Consider the following 16580-nt stretch of genomic DNA (forward strand, 5'->3'; position numbering starts at 1 on the left):
AAGAGCTTAAAGTAGACATAATTATCTATTGCTTTTCTTAATCTGACCATTTTTATAAGACTTCCTTTTAATGTAAAGCTTAATGCTGAAATTATATTGCATTGTGGTAGATACAGAGTCATTTATATAGCAAAGACAGACAATGAACTTCAGCCCTCCAATAAAGAGCAGAAGTGGGAATTAAGGTATCTAATCTGTAGCATATGAACAAAGACACAGGGAGGAAAACAAAAGTGTCTGGACTTCAGTTTAGGAAAAGGGAGGACAGATTACTATCACCTGTACGTGCAATATCCAGACACTGTAACTGTAGTGAGTTATCCAGGGTTTCTGCATTTGTCATATTGTATCCATAAAAGCCCTCCCAAGCAGTCAGGTGCCTAGACATAAGCCAAGATGGTCTTCTCTGTGAACACCTACTAGAGGTGTGAACTCAGATGTGTTCAGGAAGGCAGTGATGGGTAATGCACACACTGCTCTTTTAAGAAAGGTAGAGTACTTGAAATGGCCCTTCTTTAGCTTTCTTATTTTTGCTTTTCAGTCCCAAGAAACTCCATTTCTCATCTCTCCTGCACCTGGAGCCAGTTTCAACAGGAGAGAGAGTCATGTCACACACTCAGAGCCTGGCATTCTTCTGGCCTGAAAATCACCCCAACTGAAGCATGAAATCGGTGTCCCTCTCTTAAGCATGCTCTGAACCCAACTAGGGTGCAGTGGATGGGCAAGTGTCATCTTTTCCCTTCTTTCTCAACAAAGAAAGAAGCAAGCTAGTCCTCCCTTTCTGAAAAGGGTATGCTAAACTGACAGGAGATTTTCATGCATCCTCTATTTTCAGCTAGCAGAAACTGAGACCACTAGCCACAGTCTGTAAATCTGCTGGTATGCCCCACGCAGAATGATGCCTAAGCTCTGGCTGTGGATCCTGCTCCTGGACCCTACCCACCTAAAAGTTCAAACCCAGCTGGTGGGTCTGTTTGCCTGCACTTCCTTGGGGAGAAGGAAGTGCAACTAAGCAAGATAATTGCTATTCAGAATTCAAAGCGAAGCACCGCTTTGTTATAACAACTGTAGTCTCTAATTAGATGCATGTACTAAGCAAAATTCACATATATCAGGAAAAACAATGATCAAATACTTATTTACAGACAACAAATAAAACCTCTGGGAAACACTCATTAGTTCAAAAACCTTCTGCTCAAGTAAGAGGCTTTTCTAAAAACAACAAACACAGAATTAAAAGAAGAAAAATAACAAGATCAGATCTCCCAAGACCTGATCTGCATGTACTCACTGGCAGGCTAAGCCTCTGCTCTGTCTGACAAGAATTACCTTTAATAATGTGGAGAAGTGAAGGGGGAAGGCGCAGAGCAGCTAAATCAATACAGAAAAACCTGCCTTCCATAGGGAAATTGATGGGTATTCTGTTTCCATAGGGTCATGACTTCCTCCCAGTTGGTCATGCTGCAACACAAGTCAAGTGGGTGGTAGGAATGTACTTCATGCCCCACTCACCCCCACCCAACCTACCTCAGTCAAGACCTGCACATGCACTCTCACAAAGCACAGTAGTGACCGCAGAGCCACCCCAACACTAACGCGAACTACAGGTCGTTGGATTGGATCAAGGATGCTGCCCCTCATCCATGTTCCTGATGTAACTGTCTATGACCTGTTTATGTAGTTGTGGGCAACACAAACAAGGGCCTGTGGTGCAAGGAATGCTGAGTCTGCTGCTGCTCCAGTAGGGCAACGAGGCTTTGTAAAGTGTATGCCCATATATACAGCCTTATAACAGATAATGCTGAAATTGCTACTGCAATGCTACTTTTTATCTTAAGGGGGAGCGGGGGGAGGGGGCAAGGACCAAGCTTCTAAGAGTCACATAATCCACAAACATGGCCGTGCTGCTGCCTGGGACTTAGGGTGCAGTTCCTGCCTCACAAGGATGTACCAGGTAAGCTATTGAGGCTCTTAAAATAGTGCTATCCACACTCAGATGGTGTTTAAGTAGGGGAAGAAAAAAAAAAAAGTGAAAAAATCCCTAAATTCATTTTCTCCAGGCCATGCGACTCATTAATGTATGCAACAAGGACTTCAGAGATCTGAGATATACATACCATTTCCTTAAATGCACTTTCTATGGCCCCAATAACCAGGCACTCATGTGGGATCTTCTTCTCAGTGAAGAAGCGTGTTGGAGGGGTGCTGGGTGAGCCCGGGGCCCCCACACCACCACGCAGGGAGGCCGCCCGCGTCAATGTCCTGCTGTTGGTGGCTGGGTTGTCAGGCTCCTCTCCCAGGCAGGTGGGCGGGAGGACAGCCGTGTTCCTCAGGATGTCCACAATCTCCTGCAGCTGGTCCAGGATATGGTGCTGCAGCAGTTTGGAAGCGACCACAGCTGCCCCCGACCCAGCATGTCCATCAAACAGGGACCAGTAGTACAGGTTGATCCCATCTATGTCCTGGAGAAGCAGGAGGGGAAGAAAGGGAAGGAAAAGAGATGGTTACCATTACACAGCCTCGAGTGAGGTGGTGGTGGCACAAGGGCAGCATGTAAAACACACGTAACTTTTCCAGAGGTAACCTCCTTTCTGAAATGGAGAAATACCCACTGTGTTAGTACAGCTCTGGCAGGAAGGAGAGATGCTTATTTTTGCTGTACACCCCCACCACTTTTTTTCTTTTTTTCTTTTCCTTAATCTCCTCAAAAAAGAAAAAAATAGGCTGAACTTGCAATCTTTCTTACTTTACAGCCATCATAGGATGCACTGACCAAGCACAGTTACCACTGCGAGACTAAGTTACTTTCTTAATGACTGTGTAGATCAGAAAAGCATTCAAAAAAAAAAAAAAAATCACATCACTGACAGATGATGGACCTACCACCATGAAGACCAAAATTCTACATAAGACACCACCTGATACTTCTGTGACAGACCTTTTTTTTCCTCTAGGCATGAGACAAAGGATCTCAGTTTGACATCTAGTAACAAGATGTGACCCCCACAGGTCCATCCATGCTGGGAAATGGGACAGCTCAGGCTTTCCCTGCCTGTGCCAGCCCAGGAACCAACACAGCACAGAGGTCCTCAAGGATGGCAGACACAAGCGGGATCAGCTGCACTCCACTCATGCTAGCTTACATGTTCACTGCCTAGTTCTTCCCAGTCCTCTGAAAGGTTTCCTGTGCAGTACTGGAGTTACATACCCTTTCATCAGAAGAGCTATGCAAGTGTTTTGGTACAGCCCTCTGTATAATAGTATGCTTTTAGATCTTATCTTAGCTCAATTCCTAGCATTCCAGTCAGCGCAACCACTCTTATACAGGCAGAGTATTCAGAAAAAGTAAATTCTGTAGACCTCATTATTAAAATTAAGGTGTATGTGGTAATGTTATATATTTGTTCATCAGTTATTGATCAATGATGTGATTTTCAAATATTTCTTCCTTTCTGCTCCACACAGTCTCCCCTGACAGGTGTAAGTCCACTCAACTATTGCTCTGATTTGAGCACAAACCATGTTTTTGTGGCAGGGTGCCCTATCACTCAGATAGGGCCCAATAACCTAGGGCTGGAGGCAGACTAAGTTCTGGGCAGCACAAGCTCTGATCTGCCTGAAAAATATCAAGAAGCCATACCCTAGATAACCTCAACTTTTTTGGGAGAAATTCACCTAGAAATCTTCAGGGAAGCATTTAAGGCATAACAATACCTGTCTTCGCATGATAGCATATTTGGCAGCAGCACGTGGAAAGAGTCCTTCCAGTCTCCCCTTTCCCCTCCATTTCTTCTTAACCATGCACCTTCTTCCAGCTATGCTGAAACAAGCATTTATGGGGCTGCCTTGCTAGTCAGATGTGGGTGGACTTGTACAGATTTAGAAATAAATCATTTTGCAAGGGACAGGCATCAAGCAAGACTGTTGCAAAACATCTCATACTAAGAAAGCATAACCTAGATCTCACTGCAGTTAAAGAACTTAAAAATTATATCTGCATGTCACACTATGGTCTAATTTAGGATGACAGACGTGATTTGTTTCATTCACCCGAACACTGCTCCCTTACGTATCAGCATATAGTCTAGACACTACCTGTATGCCTGAAGCACTGCTTATTTCAAACTTATGGACAGAGCTGTGAACTGCAGCTCCTTTTACTTTCTGCTGTTCCAGCTGCTCCACAAAGATGGCAACCACTGGCTGTAGGACGACTAAGACACGTTGGAGTAAGAACACCATGAACTGTCATTTGCAAATCCAAAACCATTCATTGTCGCCCTGAACTACAAAATCCAAAACCTAATGCAAAATGTCCCTTTCAGCAACAGGTATACAGACCATCACAAGTTCGTGTTGTTCAAAGGGCAGAATTCATTGCTGAATGAGCGTTATTACTTATAACTTACTTTGCTGAAATACACATTTAAAAGACTTTATTATAAAAATTACATAAAAGACTTTTTTCTTAAGCTTACAACACTGCTGCTGTAGTAAAGTTCAAACATATTCTTAACTAGTGTGTTAACAATATAGTCATCTACACAGTGGAAAGTTCCTCCAAGAAAAGGAATTCAGCAGTCTATAGTGCACTCTTTTCATTACCAAAATGCTGAGAAAAAGGAGTACTGTCCTACAGTACTGGATTACTTACCACAGTAAGGATGATACAGGATACATCCTATAATGGTGGAAAACCCAACAAATGTACACATCTACGAATGGGGCTCCTTAGCCAGACCCACCCACTTACCCAATCTGGTAAATTAATCAAAAAACCTGTTATGAAACTTCACCCCTGAAGGCATGACTGGCAGTTGCGCTAGCTTGCTCTGGGCTCAGAACCCCTCCAAGTTCACACAACAGTTGGCTGTAAAATTCTGCTTAAACCATTTTTAACAGATAACAGGATTACTGACTAAAAAAACCTGTTCATAAAAATAGATTGCTATTCATGCAAAAAGTAAAGTATTTTGCCAACAGAAACAAGTATCCCAAAGTAAAAGTATTTCAGCTGAAAAATGAAACCATTTCTTCAAAATGGCAACACTGTGCCTTCTGGGAGTTGTAGATCAAACTACTTCTGCTCCCATTCTTCTCTTAGGGTTTGGCTCCTCAGCCAAAATCCATCTCATGATGCACCATGGATAATGCTTCCACAGCTTATGTCCTCATGTCATTCGAAAGGTGCTATTCCTTTGGAGATGTGCTGCCTTTGGGGGAAAAAAAAGCATAAAGGCATTACACCTCTGAAATGGAAATATTTTACCTTCCACCTAGAAGAAGATATTTTGTTGTCACCTCCCCCCTACCCTCAACCTATAACAGAAACTTACAATTAAGAACAAGTTTAACTCATACACACACTAATTTTCTTGAGTTTTCCAAAGCAAGCCCCACCAAAGTCTGTATTAGAGCTTTTCAGAAGGTAAAGGAGAACAGTTATAAACGCAATTCACTCTCATTATTGTATGTCCTGCACTGAACAAGCCTCATGTGAACTTGGTAGTCAAATAAGGTGCCATCAAGAGACTGGGAAGCTTTAAAACAGAGCAGAACAATGGTCCATGACAAAAAGTGAAATTGAAATGAAATTGAAAACTTATTTCCTCTAAGCCAACAGGCAGCACAAATTAGGACAGAGAAGCTCACATGGGCCTGAGCTGTGTTCTCAGGCTGTCACTGACATGAACACAGCACAGCCACGTCAGCTGTAGTGGTTCTTCTGGAGCTCACTGATCTTGTCCTTTTTGGACCAGTAAATCTTAAGCAAGAGGGTGTTGCTACCAGTTCAGACTATATTGCACACCTCCAAGACAGTTCTCTAAATTGTCCTTATACTCGGCAGAGAGGAAAAAAAACCCCTGCACTTTCAGACTATGCTCATCTCATTCCCAAGTAGATTTATTTCTGTCAACTGCAGAAATATCCTAGATAACTGAGAGGTCTGTATTATAAGCATATAAGTCAGGGGAGATGACTACCACAATGCTGCTCTTACACACAAGCTCTGTGTGAGATGCTCTAGGGCCTTAACCTTCAGTTGGGATCTGCAGGCATTACTGTAACCTAAATATTAGTCTCCAAAAACTACTATGTATTCCTACGAAGCTTCATTTACTTTTGAACTAGCAAAAAGAGTATAGCAATAAATGATCTGTTAGCTGTCTAAAAACAGAAGAGGACACAAATTCCTTTTCCCCACCCTGAGGATAAGAACGGCTGCTCTATTTGAAAGAAATTAGTTCTCCAAAACCATACCAATTCCATGAGAACTAAATATATGGTGCAAATAAAGCAGCGACTCAGAGAATGAACAAGGGCCGACAGTCAGGGAACACAGATGAGACAAAAAGCACAAAAAGGTCCTTGCTTTTCCTCCCACAGCTGAGATGACCTCTGCAGCCAACAAGCAATTACCTATTTTGGTATGCACATGCATGGCTGTTCTTTCACATTTCGGAGCTTGAACTTCTTCCCAAAAGTACTGACATTCTGCAGACTCTCAGAGAACAAGACATCTATTTCTACTAGCTCTGGTGGTATTCTGTCCAAAGCAGTCTTTCAAACATCAAATCTCCATTTGTTCTTTTAACTGGACAGAGCCTTCAAGTAGGAGTATGATCAGTCACCACAGAGATTTATTTTAGATTTCCTTTCAGAAGATTCAGATTTAGTAACATTCTGAGTAGCTACCAGATACATAAACGCACTAGAAAGCTTAACAAGCTTCAGGCTCCTCAACTGCTGACCTAGCTTTCAGGAAAGTTCAGCAGTCTCCTGGGTTCTGTAATTGTAAAATATAATTAAGACACACAAAGTTTTGGGTCAAGCAATGAATGAGAAATCATGAAAGATAATGCATATATATACACGCATAATTGGAGCTCAGTTATAGGAAAAAAAAATGGGCAGCCTTAGCAATATATAGCGATCAAATTTGGGACAATTTTTTCAGGTAAACTAGACAGTGGTCCTACATTTCAAACCTTCACAATTTTTTCTATGAAGCTAATTCCAAACAAGCAAATAAATCATGTTGCCACTGAAGAGTTATTCTGAAAACCGCAACCCATGACTATTATTGTTCCATATATGAACTACACTCAGAAAATGCATTTAGGGCACATCTTTAGTTCTCAAAATCTGAACTGGGTGGGAAATTGCCACCCTATCCTCAGAGAAAGCCTCATCATGTTACCAATGATATGTTCAGCTACCTGTGGTAGGCAACCAGCCTTGTGTCACACAAAACAAATACTCCGTCCCATCTTTGTGGCAAAGAAAACTGCAGAATTAATAATTATGTATTCTCACATTACAAGGACAATTAATAATGCATCACATTAAGTCCTGCAACCTGACTGTCACTATGACAATATCCTGGCATAGGATTCCCATTTCACTCACTGATGGTCTTCAGTATTCATCATCGAGGTATCCCATAGTTAAAGGCATTTAAAAATAGTACCAGTGAAAAAGCTGTACAATTTAAAGAGAATGCTCCTGAATAGGGACAGAGGGCAAATGTCATTAATCAAGCAGTAGTGGAATGGGGTGGCGGGGAGAGAATTAGTTTAGCTTTGAATTTGCAGAGTCTTTCCTTCTACTGCTCTGCTCAGTTTAGCACATGCTCTTTCAAGAAGAAAATCGTATTTGTGCTATTTAGCAGGTTTCATTGGATTTTTGTGTGTGTTGAGGCTAAACAAGTGTTCACATCTCCATCTCCTCATTTCTGGCCTACCACCTCCTTCTTCCCACTTTGAAGCTCTGTAGAGTCCACCCGCAGAGTAAAGGCCATGACAGAGGTACCCAACGTGTGTGGACAACCTGTGGATCTCCAACTTCCTTATACTGCCTTGCCAAAGTGCAGGACTGCATTGATGGGGTTAGCGTTAAACAACAATAATCACACAATCTCAGATGCAGCTGCCATTTAAGTTTCACAAACTTCTCAGAAAGTAGGGTAAAACAAAGATGGCATGTGGCCTTCTCAAAGATTCTGTGGAAAAGAAAAGAAAAATCTGAGGACGATGAAATGAACTCTGTTAAATGAGGAGACAGTTTAAGTTCCAGTTCTCATTTCCCCTGTGCTCCACACTTTAAAAACTAAACAAGAACAGAAGAAATCTTTATTTTCATTAGACAAATACTCAATAAGTTGCTTCCCTCATCCTTCCTTCAGTATTTCTACAGGGTGCTTCACCATTCGGAGACAATTTAAGATTATGTGTTACAGTGGGATTTCCCTATGAGGCATTTACAGCATTCAGCCTCTGGCCTTCTTACTAAATACTTGCCAGAACGATGTTATACCATTCAATGGAGTGTCTCAAGCCTGTATTTCTACATCCTATTGATACAGATTAAGTTGCACTGTCATCACATTTAATACCAAACTCATACACTCCTCAAAAAATACTTGCTAACAATGCTATGTGAGGGCAACACACAATATTATACTTCACAGTATAAAAATATGAAAACATAGAAATATGACACATAGATATGTACCTTTTTTTTTCCTTTGTAGATATATTCAACCAGCAAAAAATGTTCCAAGGAAAAATTCCTACTAATTGCTAGTGTAAGACTGCCCTCTAGTAGAAAACTTTCTACAGAAATATGCTGCTTTGGGAAAATGTATTACAAATTTAAATTCACAAGCAATGGTCTAATAACATGGTAGAATAGGTTTTGCACAGTTAAATAATGAGTGCTATAGCATGCATTCAAATGTTATGTAGAAAACAGAAGTAAATCTGTAGGTCAGAAGAGAACATATAAAGAACATGATAATAAGTAGCTTGAAAACTGTGTACTATATTATACGGATCAGCTGGCTCCTCACTTCAGACATCATGCTCATTTCTGGTCAAAATATGTCAGAAACAGGTGAAAGAACAGAAGATTTCTAATAAAAATGTTTCTCTCAAGAAACTTGAAAGGGAGTGACTGTTTATTTCAAAATCAAGATGAAAGATACAGAATCAAAGCAGGAAATATACTAGTGAATAAAATCAGAAAAGTCTGTGAGATACTTCACATAACACAGGGTAACTGAATATTTAATGAGGCTGACAATCATTATGTTTGAAATGGATAAAAATAACAGCTTTCAAAAATACGCAGTCAATTTATAGACCCTACCATTACGATACCATAACAGCATGATGGCCACAATGACGGATAACATCAAGGCTAGAGAAGATACCTGTCCAATGATGAAACAGTTTTGTATCCCTGTATTTTTAATGCAATCCAAACATATTAACTATGTAATAATTGGGGAAAAAAGGTCCTTCTGAAGATGATGGTTAACCATGCAGTACAGTAAAAACAACATAGCCTGCTTTTTGCTTTTGAGAAGCATTTCATACTAGTCTAAGCTGGAAGTTAACTGGACTTTGTGAAACAATGCTACAAAGCTTTTTCTGTCCCATGCATGCCCCCAAAATATGAAAACATAGGCAAATTCAGTACAGCTACATTCATTCACATCCCAGATGCAGAGGCCCCTAACCAAGTATCTCACATGGTAGACCTGGAAATTAAAATAAATAAACCAAAGCTAGTGCCTCTGCACAGCACCAAGATGTGTCTACCCAGGCTGGTGTCTGCACAGGGGTCTTTGCAGTGTGCTGCATGCACGACAGGAATCAGTGCCCTTTGTGTCAAACCAACCCATAACCTGGACCAAGCACATCTGTGGCTTATCTTGATGTGTTTTATATACACGAACAAGTACTGTAGCCAAATGCTTGCTTCACTAAACATAATTAATGCCTACAAAAAGTAAATACACTCACAGAACCAAGGATCTGCATGAGCCAATAGCAGACAGCTGCATGGACTTTCTAGAAAAGACTTTTTAAAATACAGAGTATTGAAAGGAATTCTGTTTTGCCTTGCATGCCTGTACACAGAACTCATAGTCCCAGCAAGTACAGGGTACAATCCTTTATACAGGAGAGTGCAAATATGTACTTGAAAAAAAATTACAACTGTCTGAATACAGTGAGGAATATCAGCATACAGGAACTGGGACAGGTGATTTAAGGAAAGATTTGAAAGAGGGAAGAACTGGGTTATCTGCAAACATGAAAAATCTGTCAAGAGTTTGAAAACATTGCAGTAATAATGAAATATGAAACAGAACAGGAGGAGCAAGAGGTGGGGAGGGACACAGTGCAAGAGGAATGCTTGTTGCTCAGGTCCCTGATGACCCCTGCAGTCATCAGGTGTACCACGCACCATGGGGTTTTGGGAGAGAGACTGAAACAGACTGCTAATCATAACCTAGTTTAAAACAAAAAACCAAAAAGGGTACTTATAGCCCACTGGAAGACTAATTATCACTTAGGGAAAACTTGTGTTCTCCCAGCAGCAGAAAGACTGCATATCCACATTGACTGACTCCAACATTTAGATAGGGCATTTAGTGTTACATAGCTACATGTCTGAATTGAACACACACTATCAATCATTGCTGGAGGTGGAGCTCATGCTTCAGTAACAGATGAAGTAATTAGCCAGTCAGGAAACAGGACAGATGAAGAATAGCAGATGATTGCCAGCAGACAAGTGCATGACATACATCACACTCCACAGAAAAAGAGGAGCCATAGTCTGCAAAAATCACAGAATTCAGTGTACTGGATGACCTTACCCTACTTGCATAAACCAACCTTGCCACACGCAATACTGATTCAGTGAAAAGAACCAAAATGACTGTCTAATCCTTAATTAAATTGTATGACTGTGTAAAAGGTGATACTGCTGTGCTTGCAGTGATCGTCACTGGACATGTCAACCACAGTCATTAAAGTCATAGTATTCTGCAGCAGTAAATTTCTCAGGATTATATTTTCAAAAATGAAACAAAAAGGAAAATCCAAGGAATATTCCCCTCCCCATCTTTAAAGTGTCTTAGATGCAAGAAGCGTTTTTCAATGTAAGGAATCAAAAATCAAGTAGTAGAGCTAAGAAAAAAATAGTTGTGTTCTGTACTTAAGCACAGATAATAAGAGGTAACTGAAAATACATGAAACATTCAGTAAATATCTTTTAGTGTCATATTACCACATCCTTTTATATTTATTTTGTACTTCTCCACTGATAAGATGCAGAAGTCTGCTTACCGAATTGTCTTTCAGCTGAAGACCTTCTCCATTGGGCAGCGATGACCTCCGTTTTGTTGAAGAGTTCTTGTTTGGTGTAGAATTAGTGCCTCCAGCTTTCTTCTTGACAAAGAGGACTTCACAGCTGGCTTGATCTTCATTGTGCGTGCTCTTCCCTGCATTTATTACCCTAAGAAAAAAATAAAACAAAAAAGAAAACAAGGGACATGTCCAAGTCAGTAAAGCACAGAAGCCTCCACCTGTATCTTATATGTGACTCAAGATGTACAGAACCATACCCCAGAAGTATTGCAAATACCAACTGAATTAAAATACCTGACTTTCTTACACATATATATATATGTACATACACATATGCATACTTGTTTGTTTCCATACACCTACACATGGCATAACAAGCATTTTTCACAGAACTATGTGAATAAGAACCAATGGTATCATGAGCATATTTTATCCTTAGGTATACCATACTTTTCTTTAAAAGGACTACTTGATGTTCAAGGCTGATAACACTTATGCCTCCTAGTTGAAACATGAGATCCCCAGTTCCTTTTCTACCCGCCAGCCTCTCTGCTACAGTGAATAATGAATCTGTTGACTAAAGGTGTGCATTCTGACAAGTTCTAAGTCTTGCACAAACAAAATACCTGCTATATAAATCTAAAAAGCTGTTACTGCTAAAGGCACAGAAGAATATGCAACTGCTATTTGTCTGTTTAAAGGGCATATATTAGAAATGCTGTGACAGAAATACAAAAGAAAGGCTTTGCCTAAGACTGCAATGTGCAAGTTAAGCTTGCTTGTACCACAGCAACAGGGAGATGCATACTAAATACACCCCTCTAGCACTGCAGAATATAACCCCCCCCTTGGCATGCCCCCCCCCCCCCCCCCCCCAATCAAACCCTCACACCTCTGTCCCACCTGCAGCATAAAGAGCAGAATACTTGCACCAAGAGCTGCAGGCATACAGAAACCAGCACTAAGAGCTCAGTACAAGCTTCTGACAGCCAACTGTATCCTGAGACTTGCACCACAACCGCTGATCTTCCCTCCATCAGTGATGAAGCTGAAAAAACAGCTATTCCAACACCAACATTTAAAAACCCTAATCAGAAGTTTACATTATCTTGCGAAAGATCTGTTCTGAGATGAATGATACTGTGATTAGTATCATCCATCTCAGAACAGCCAAGTTCAAACACGTTTTTCACTTTCTACATGAGAACCTTGTCACAAGCTGACTAATTCTGCATCAGTTGACACCGTGTTCAGTTAGGACTTTGACAGTCCTGGGCTCACACAAGGAAAACCTGTGCAAGCTGGGACCATGTCTTGTTCCAACCAGGCAAAGACATTGCTGCTTTGATACAAGCATGTCTTCTTCCACAAACACTATCTAACCATTCCTCTTTACTGCAAGGCTTGAGTCACTTAACAAGTCGACCACTAGTCAGAGACAGCATTTCCACTTCTGGACAAACACTGAGTTTCACATCAGGCACACTATGTCTTTAAAAACAACTGCTGCCTCCCCAGAAAGTAAAACAGCTTGAAGGCACATCATAATCCTGATGGCAAGTTCAAGACATACCTGACTTCTTGATCTCTAATGTTTTCACTACAGTAAAATTTTACATAACAGGAAAACACTTGCTAAAGGTTGTTGAAATGAAAAGAAAAGAAAACAAAAACCAAAGGAAGGCCTGCAGGGAACTCTGCCCCAGCTTGCCTGCTCTTGCTGAAGTGTCAATTCTGTGTCAGCCTTGCTTAAAGGTAATATATTCCTCTGATATTCTAAGACCAACATGATACTGTGACATGCAAATGAGTATTCCTGTCTCTGATTAGAAAAAAAAGTCTTCTAAGAAAATGTGCATCCACTGCAATTAACTGCTTTCAGAAACTGAGTTTCCTTCCAGTGCCAAATGTCACACACTGCATGCAGTCTGACATCTGCATGCACAATACCACCAGTTGTTTACAAGTATTTCTTGTAAATAAACAGCGACTGTGGATAAAATTATTTTGTGAAACACAGAAAGCAGATACCAAGTAGCACCTAGTTGCAAGACACCTGTGAGCAGTTAAGTTACCCACTTAACCTCCTTGTAGTGCCTAACCTTTGAGCAACAGGAGACCAAACAATGAGATGCAATAAGCTTCTTGTCTGAAAACTCGACATTTTCTTGACATATTGGGAAAAATGGAAGTATATATTCAGAAAATAATTTAAATCAGCTGACCAACACCTCTTTAGTTTGAAATGCTACAAGCATGATTAAAATACTGCAGCAGCACAGAAAGTGTAGGTAATTAATATTCAGTTTAGCTGACCAGTCTCCTCACTGATGCTGCTAGCTGTTTGCAACCCCATTTAGAAAAAAAGCAGAAGACAAAAAGAGACAAAAGCGACTCCATACAAAAATCACTCAAGTATTGGAGCTGCTCTGGTTTCTAAGCTTAGTGATGGACTTCAGGACTTGAATGGTAGGAGATGTTCTGATGTTTAACAGCATGTTAAGTTATGCACAATACAGTATCATTTTATAAAGCTCTTGCCAAGAAAATTTGTCAAGGCACAGAATACATTAGAAGGGCTACAAAAACAAAGTGACCTAACAGACTAGCTTGGCAATCAGTGACCATGAAACAAACGCCTGGAAGTTGAACCTGCATACCAAACACCTTGCTAGAAGAGGATATCGTCAAAAGGAACGTGGAAAGACTGAATACTGAATAGACGTGAGGGTTGGGGTGTCAGTATATGTTCCCTCCTGGAATTTCACTTTATCTCCCAAAAATCCAGTTTTCCTCTCTCCAGCAGATGATTAAGTTTATTTTGGAAATCCTTCTGAAGAGTTGAACTAACGATAATGTCATACCAGTACGTATGGGTGCTACCAGGTAATGCAGTTGAGATGCCAAAAGCCGTCCCTCTCCTGCCATTGGCACTCTTCTACTCTCACATCCCATCTTACAGGCAAACTTTGGGAAAGGGCTGCAGTGAAGCCCTGTGAATTTTTATTTCAAAACCTGAGCTATGTGTTGGTGCCTGATGCCTAGCACTGAAGCTGGTAATACCTTGTACTCAGCTTCAAATATCTGTCTTTGCTGCCTTTTGCAATCCTTTTCTCTCTGCAGCTTCTTAAATTCTTCCTCGAGGCAATTCTTTCAACCAGCCTTCCAATGCTGATTTCACTGTTGTCTTTCCTTCTTGCTCTCCCAGACTGTAACTTACCAGGACAAAAAACCCATCTAAGCTGCTTATACAAATAACAAAGCAGAACTAACAAGATATTCCTATATCCAAGAGGTAACTCTTAATTAGACCCCTGAAAATTTTTATGGAAAATCTACCATCCTCCTCCTTCCACAGGGGAAGTACCTCAGCTTCCTGACTTTCTGTCTGCCTTGAAAAATATGTTATCCCCCAGTAAAGTGAACAAACTTGGATAAAGCACTACCTTCTCACATATAATTTAAAAAACCCTCCCTCACCAAAAACCCCTCTAAGCCTCACTTCCATTTTATCATGGATTCAAACAATAATAATAAAATCCAGAGAAAGAGGAATTAAAAAAAAAGATTGAGGCCTATATAATTCTCTAGCTTTTACTCAGAGACATGTTTTCAAGCGAATTCTTTTGTTTTATCTCCTCATGATTCCTCAAGGAACTGTTTGATTAGACCTATTCATGATCAATTCCTTCTCATCCCTTCCCTCCTCTCCCCCAATATCCATTTTTCTCCTATCCAAACTTTTACAAAGTTCAACCCAATTCATGTATCTAATTTGAATCCGAACCTCCTCTTTTTACAGAATTAGCTGTCTCTATTGCGTCAAACACACTGCTCACCAATAAATAAATAATCCTAAGGTTTAGTTCACAGTATAGTAGTGCTATTAAAAATACATCCTACTTTGCAAACAGGAGCTTTCTGAAGCCTGCACAGTGAGGTGGTGGTGTTTGGTCACACTTGAAGAGGTACTTCCATCAACCTTGATGGACACTTCAGTACTTTACGAGACTAATCTCAAACATGTCCTCAGCTAAAAGTAAATCCTCCAGATAAGAGCCAGCTAGTTTGTTTGGCTCATAATTAGCATTCTGCTGGTATCTCGTGAGACCCCAAATCCCATCTGACTGAATGGAAATGTAGGTCACACTGTGCTTCTATTCTTCATTCAACAAGAGAGCCCAAATTCCTGTGCCAAGGTCACCGATTACAAAATCCTGAGTTTATCTTAAAAGAATCAAAATAGGCCAGTTGAACAAATCCGAAACAGGTTTTGATAATGGTTTCCTGACCAAAAAAAAAAAAGCCAACCACCCCACCAAAAACCAGCTCAAGTCTTTTGAAGCAGATTTATTCAGCCCTCTTTTTCACATTGATATCAGTACATATACTCTTTGGTTGTTTTACTCCTCCCTATACCATGCTTTTTGAGATTACATTAAATTTTATTTGCTCCAGCAAAAGTTCTAAACTGTGCTGTAGGAGGAGAACTTTACCCAGGTCTAGATCTCAAATTCTGAAAAAAATGTAAAGTAGTTGTCCAAGTACTCGTACTTTTTAAACTCACAAGTCTAGCAAAAATTCATATGTAACATACCGAGATAAAAATAATGGGTAAAAGTAAAGAGTTCAGCAGAAATTCTGAATGATGCATGACAACAGCAGCATGCACAAAAAAATGCTTTTTGAAATGTAAGGACTCTGAGAGCTGCAAGAGCTTGGGGAGCTATGTTGCAGCAGGAGAAGTGTGGGAACTGGCCGCACATACACTCTAGACCTGCCCAAGCTAAGAAATAAAACCTGTAAGCAGGGAACCTGACCTACCACCTCAGTTTAGTTGAGCTGTGGGGTAACTGACAACCACCTGTGACCATAGGAGGACACCCCAAATCCCACCTGCTTCTCCCCCATCAAAGCAAAGTTCCCCTCTACAGTAGTAGAGAGCATTTCCAGTTCCACATTCTCTGTAAGACCTGTTGTGAGGGTCAAGACATCCTACGCAAGCACGACCAGAGCAAAGGTCTGAGTAGCCTGCCCTTGTACCATGCAGGTTAAGGCTGAGGCTGTATTATCTGTGCAGCCCACAGGGTCTGACACTGGACATCAGAATACCTACAAATGTTTATAAAAAGAAAGTGTTGCAGAGAAAGGGGGAGATGCATGAACTTTGTCGGTGAGAAAGCAGCCATGCCAGGCAGGAAGCCACCCCGGCAGGAAGGGTCAGCTGAAAGTGGAAGAGGCTGAGTGAAAGAACACAAAACTAGCTTGCAAGGACCCAAACACTTCTGATAAAGCAACAGAAAGCAAAACCGTAACCAAAAGACCAGTTGATGGTCCCAAGCTGCTGCTTCCTTAGTTATCTCACAAAAAGATGCTGTCAAACGTTTTTCTCTGTGAATGAAGACTCCAACTCTGCTC

General features: G+C 40.7%; 1 protein-coding gene across 4 annotated transcripts in view; it reads right to left on the reverse strand.

Annotated features, from left to right (window-relative positions):
* PPM1H (protein phosphatase, Mg2+/Mn2+ dependent 1H) overlaps positions 1-16580 on the reverse strand; it is a 146344-nt gene that overhangs the window by 67589 nt on the left and 62175 nt on the right. For all 4 annotated transcript variants that reach the window (XM_074870476.1, XM_074870473.1, XM_074870474.1 and 1 more), the window contains exons 2-3: positions 11142-11310; positions 2118-2462 (exon numbers count right to left, since the gene is read on the reverse strand). In XM_074870476.1, coding sequence (XP_074726577.1) covers positions 2118-2462; positions 11142-11310 — 514 coding nt within the window. The remainder of the gene's footprint in view (positions 1-2117; positions 2463-11141; positions 11311-16580) is intronic.

This window comes from Strix uralensis, chromosome 5 (genome assembly GCF_047716275.1).
Source record: "Strix uralensis isolate ZFMK-TIS-50842 chromosome 5, bStrUra1, whole genome shotgun sequence".
Classification (NCBI taxonomy): Eukaryota; Metazoa; Chordata; class Aves; order Strigiformes; family Strigidae; genus Strix; species Strix uralensis.